The sequence below is a fragment of the Galeopterus variegatus genome, unplaced genomic scaffold (assembly GCF_000696425.1).
Source record: "Galeopterus variegatus unplaced genomic scaffold, G_variegatus-3.0.2 Scaffold2430, whole genome shotgun sequence".
Classification (NCBI taxonomy): Eukaryota; Metazoa; Chordata; class Mammalia; order Dermoptera; family Cynocephalidae; genus Galeopterus; species Galeopterus variegatus.
The window spans coordinates 254,601-260,590 of record NW_007728541.1 but is presented as its reverse complement, the minus strand read 5'-3'; the positions used below and the strand labels follow the sequence as shown (position 1 = coordinate 260,590).

At 41.9% G+C, this 5,990-nt stretch overlaps 1 protein-coding gene across 1 annotated transcript in view; it reads right to left on the bottom strand.

The window, feature by feature from the left end:
• TNFRSF11A (tumor necrosis factor receptor superfamily, member 11a, NFKB activator) overlaps positions 1 to 5,990 on the bottom strand; it is a 94,712-nt gene that overhangs the window by 27,223 nt on the left and 61,499 nt on the right. The window contains exon 11 of the mRNA XM_008581670.1: positions 5,389 to 5,465. Within this exon, the coding sequence (XP_008579892.1) occupies positions 5,389 to 5,465 (77 nt within the window). The remainder of the gene's footprint in view (positions 1 to 5,388; positions 5,466 to 5,990) is intronic.

Genomic DNA, 5,990 nt, shown 5'->3' with positions numbered 1-5,990 from the left:
CCTGAAAGTTAATTTTTTTAAAAATGCGAAGTTGTAATGTCTTTATTTTTAATTAATAATAGTAAATACAGAATGCTCTAAAAGCTTTGAATATGTACGTGCCATGGTTTCCTTGTCACTGAAATAGAAAGTCTCTAAAAACCTACATATTCTTGCATCCAGAATATGGAGAGAACTTTCAAAAGTCTATAAGAAAACAAATAACCCAATTAAAAATGGGCAAAATGTTTGAACATACTTCACCAAATAAGTGATATAGATGGCCAAATAAACACATGAAAAGATGCTCAGTCATTGACTTCAAATCAAAGCCACAACGAGATACTACACAACTGTTACAATGGCTAACAAGAAGGCAAACAAGCAAGCAGCTGCCGACATCAAGTGCTGGTGAGCAGAGTAACTGCAGCTCTCGTTAATTGCTGATGGGAATGCAAAATGGTACAGACACTTGGAAAAACAGTTTTGCAGTTTCCTATAAAGTTAAACATATATTTACCATATGGTCCCATGGTCCCACTCCTAGATATTTACCCAAGAGAAATGAAAACACATATTCACACAATAGTGGCGTTATTTGTAACTGCATCAAACTGGAAAGAACCTAAATGTTGGTGGGTAGATAAACTGTGGTACATATATATAATGAAATGATATTCAGCAATAAAAAAACTAACTGCCGACGTACCCAACAACTTGGATGGATCTCTATGACATTATGCTGAGAGAAGCCAGACTCAAACAGCTCCCTACTGTATAACTCCATTTATATTATATTCTGAAAAAGGCAAAACTGTGGGAACAAAGAACAGCTAGTGTTGCTAGTGGCTGGGGGTAGTGGGGAGGGGACTGACCACAAAGGGAGAATTTTAGGGTGCTGAAACTATTCTAAAACTTGATTGTGGTGGTGGTGGGCACACAACTTTATATTTTTGTCAAAACTTATAAAACTGTGTTCCTAAAAAGGGTACATTTTACTGTATATAACAAACTTAATAAACCTGATGTAAAAAATTATGTTTATTTTTCCACCAATATAGTAAATACTTACACAAAGCTTTTCTAAGAGCTTTAAATATGCACTTTTTTTTCATGGCTTCCTTGCCATTGAAATAGAGAGGCCATAAAAGCCAATAAAAATGAATTTGTTTTTTCATGTTTTATTGCCTCTGCCTAAATGAAGGCAACTTCTAAGAGTCTCACCATAAGAATGCAGTTTTTCTCATGATTTTAAAGTCTGTGCAGCCTTTGTTTCCTGGACTATACCTGCCCCTGAGAAATCAAGAGCCTGGATTTACAGCAAAAACATTTTTTTTGACTCCAGTCCCCTCCTGAAGGAGTTGGGCCTATAATACCACCTCCTGTGAGCTGGTGGCCAATTTATTATTCTTCCCGAACTGGCAGAGGTACCAGGAACACCAAGAGAAAACACACACACACACACATACCCTTTCAACCGACACATCAGGGTGTTCTTCAGTCTCCCCAAATATCAGGGGCTATGAGACAAAGGCCCACCACTGGCCATTTTAATTGTTGTCTTTCAACACAGCATAACACGAAGTTATGCAGCATAAGTCCACTTCCGTCAGTGTGCCACGTCAGCAGAAGACAACCACCTTTGGGTCAGCGACCACAGTCTTGTCGATCGGCTGCGGCAAAGATGTGCCTCTCGGACCTAGTTTCGAAGAGTAGGAAGATGTCCCAGGTGGGTAGCAGAGCTTGCTTATAGTTATGTGGTCTGACTCAGGAAGGAAACGTGGCTTCAGTGTCTAGGGATGGACAGGTGTCAGAGACGGAGAAGGACAGTGGTGTAAAACAGTTGGATCTCTACTACTGCATCTTCCAAGAATTCCGCTGATGCTCGTTCCTTGTCACTCTCACGCTAGCCCTATGAGCTAATATCGTTATCTTCCATTTATACATGTGGAAGTAAGACCAAGAAGCGAAGCGGCTGTCGAGGGTAAGTCCTTGGTGGCAGAGCCGAGCTGTGAACCAGGTCTGACTGCAAAAATTCTGCTCGTTCTGTTACAAGGGGAAGAGGGTAATTTCTCCAGCTCCTTGGCCCGCATGAAGTTACTGTGAGACCTGAAATTTGTCATCTTAACTTTCATGCCATCCGTAATCTTATTTGTAAAGATTGTTTTTTAAAGCATTCCTGTGCATCAGTTTTACTAAGAGGAATGAACTGAGGAAAGATGTTAACCAGGCACGAGTTTCCACCTCATCCTGGGATCAAGACAACTGTGGAGCACGTAGGGAGGTAGAGAGACAATCAGACTCACCAGAGTCCTGAGAAACCATGGCGGAGGGTGCCAAGAGGGACACAGTCAGAGGTCAAGTAGGTGTCCCTGTCCACCTGGAAATTTATTCAGTGCTCCTTCTGGTTCAAACCTTGGGGGACATGGAATTGTTATGACAAGGGAGGCAGTTCCTTAGTGGGGCTGGCATGGGAGTGTGGGTCCAGGGTTGTCAGTGGATATTGGCTCCCTTTGCACCTCTAGACTTGGTTTTCAATGATGCCACCTGGATTCCACTTGTGCCCACTGCTGGCCCTGCCACTGCCCAATGGGTCCCACCCATTTCAGGTCCCACCTCCTTTCTGGCAAGGCTTTAGTAGTTTTGAGGTAGTCTGTTCACCAGCACAAACTTGGGGGTGAGGAATTCCACAGACAACCCCTTCCCAGCAGCCTTCTCTGGTGCCTGGAGCAGAACACTGTCCCATCTTCCCTAACTCTGGACTCTCCAGCTGTTTCCATCTCCTTTCTCAAGGTGCTCAGGGCCCGAGCACTAAAAGCACACTAGATAAAAATGATGACTCATCATCGGGGCCTTTAGGGCCTTGAATGCTTTGTACCCTCTCCCAAAAGGTAGTTATGCAACTTGTGCACAGGGTACCGCATACCACCCAAAAGCAGAGACTCAAAGAGCAAACATTTCAAAACTATGTTTCTTCCACCAAAGTCAGTGCCTTTGCTCAAGTTCACCCTTTTGCCCAGCACATAATCATAAAAAGAGTTTGTTTGTTGAATCAGTGTAAAGGGTGAACACTAGATCTTTTATTTGTTTATGTAACATGTTCCTCTTTCCAAGGTTATCTCACCAGTTTTCTTGATTTTATAAGTACTCACTTCAACTTTCTGTGCCAATATAATGCAGAAGTAGTACAGTAGACCCAATTCTCAAATTAACTATATTTGACCTTGGAAGGAATTATTCTGATACTTAAACATGAATGTGGTGTCTCTTCCATCATACAAATCCACAATCCGATGCATCAAAAAAAGCGAGATGCACAATCTGATGCACTCACTTTTAGGGGCTGGGAAATGTTCTCTTTTGTGCCCAGAAGCACTATTTGCCGCACCATTTTATTTGAAACAAAATTCCAAGTGGATTCAACCCATAGAATTGTGAGCTAAATAAATGGTGGTTGTTTTAAGCCACTACATTTTGGGGTGGTTTGTTGCACAACCAGAATTCCTCTTTCCCCTGCCATATGAAGGTTCCAATACATCACATTCAAACTGCTCTTTGCATTTGCAGGTAGAGAGAGAAATTAACTCTCCTTAAACATGGGCAGCAGACATTACCCTCCACTTCCCTTTCAACTCTTTCACTAAGTAACCAGGCTGCATTTTCAAGAATTTTCTTATGAGATCAATAGCAGGTGTATCACCAAAGCAAGTATTTTCTGTCCCAAGTTTGTTGTTGAGGGAACAACCAATAAGACACAATAAAACCAACATTTGACACCACAGCACACCACAGAAATCATGGAATAAGTTGGATCAAGATTTTACAATGAGCCCTGTTTTAGCAAGCCATGAAAAAAAAATCATTTATGGTCAAATGTAAGTTTAATAATCTCTTTATCACATCTCCCAAATAATTTTTCATTATTGCTCTCATTTCATTTTGTTTACATTTGTCACATACATCTCTATAATACAGAGACACAGACCTATATTTGTATACATCTCCTATCATTTAATTGCCTTTAGATCAATACAGAATTAGTAGGGATCAGTGTGGGAGAGAACATTACCTTTTTCTGATAGTAAATTCTTATGCATTTTTATACCACCTTTGATTTAAGGAGTTCAAGGTACTTCAACATTCACTGTAGCATCTTTTTGATATCTCTGGGTAGGGAAACTGTTATAATTTATCATTACTGCCTTTTTACAGAAAGAAAAATAAAGGCACAGAAGGGTGAAATAGTCTCAGTGATACGATGAGTCACAGTAGGAAGTCAGGTTTTCAGCTCAGCATTCTACTTTGTGAACTATAACATTGTTTAATATATTCCACATCAAAAGGTATACTGGTTTCTTCCTTTTTTATAACCCCTCTCTCTGGATAGATGTTAACTAAAAGGACAGAACAGACAGTAAATCCCCACCACTGACCGTCCTGGCAACGCAGTTATTTCCTGAAGTTCTTTTTGTCAGCTAGGGAGTCCCATGACTTCCAGAGCCATCCCCTGCTTCTCTATTAAAATAATCATAATAAAGTGCTACCATCCCAGCATTTCCAGAACTGCAACAAGGAGGGAGAAACCAATGATTGATGGTCATTCTCTTTAGCTGGGCATTTGTGGTTATTGAAGTCTGGACAGTGATCACTATTAGCACTTTTATAACCTACCCGATGTGCAAAATTGATTTGCTCAGGTGTTTTAACTTTTCTCTGGTACTTGAGACCAGTATTCACTGGCCACAATGCACAGAACAATGCAGGTGACTTCTTTCAGTCTGACTCTCACTGTTTCCTCTCGCAAGAGCTGATGCCAGGAGAAAAGCACCTCTGGGGTAATAAGTTTTCTTATACTCACAACATGAGGTTTGATTTTTAAGTGCACTGGAAAACAGCAGAAATGTTTTCCACTTCTACAAGGCTAAATTACAGATGCATAATTATATAGGAAGAAAAAAGGGCCTATTGCCTAATCACACTCACGCCAATCTCATCTACAGAAAGAAAATTCTAATTGATATTTCAACTTCATTCTTTCTTCCGTGAATTTCTCCGGCACCTTCTTTTCATTCTGTGTGCAGGCTAGCCCCGTGACCTACTCGTTTTCTACATCTTTTCCAGAGAGGCATCAAGACTAAGAATGCCAAGCAGCAGCAACCTGGATTTTTGGAGATTTAGTTACCACAGTAGCTGATTGCTTCTGCCAGCATGGATAAATAAGCCATGCAGGGGGACAAGGTCACATGCTGAACTTGGTTCTGCTCAAGGATCAACACGAACTTAACATTCGGGGGGAAATAGAACATCACTTCTTTGGTAAAAATGAGATTTCCCTTTTTTCCTTCTTTTAGAAAAACGGGAACACACTATTTTTTCAGGAAATAAAAGTCCCTCCACTGTTCCCTGCACCTCACTCCGTTCCTCACATTTCTAGCCTTTTCCCGAAGGTGCTTAGACACACACCCGGGAAAACCATCAGCAAAACGCTGTGAGAAATGGCACAAAGAAAACACGAAACAAGACCGTCACCTTTAGGAGAATTTTCAGGAAAAACCCCTAGTCAATATAAAAAAGCGGGGGGGGGGGGTAAGAAAAATGTTACGAAAGTGAAATACAAATATAGAGGGAAAAATACACGCCCCAATTGAACAGAACAGTCATAAAAACAAATGTCACAAAGAGGGTCAAAATACTGATGCGATGATAACGGGGGTGGGAGACGGAGGAGAAAAACCACAGAAGACAGTAGGAGGTGGACGGCGGCCAGAGGGCAGAGCGTGCCCATGTGATGGAGATCAGTGGTAGTCGTCCTGATGAATTTCCTTTTTGAAAAGTCACTGTTTCATTAAAGAGCAAGGTGGACAGAGAACGTCGGGCAGTTTTCCATAAATGTACCGATCCGTGGCGCGTGCCAGCAGCGGCGGGGCTGCTCGGGCCGGCGCAGGTCTCGGTGGGACGCGCCACCGGGCGCTCCCGGCCACCGCGGTGAGGGACGCGGAGGAGGGGGCTCG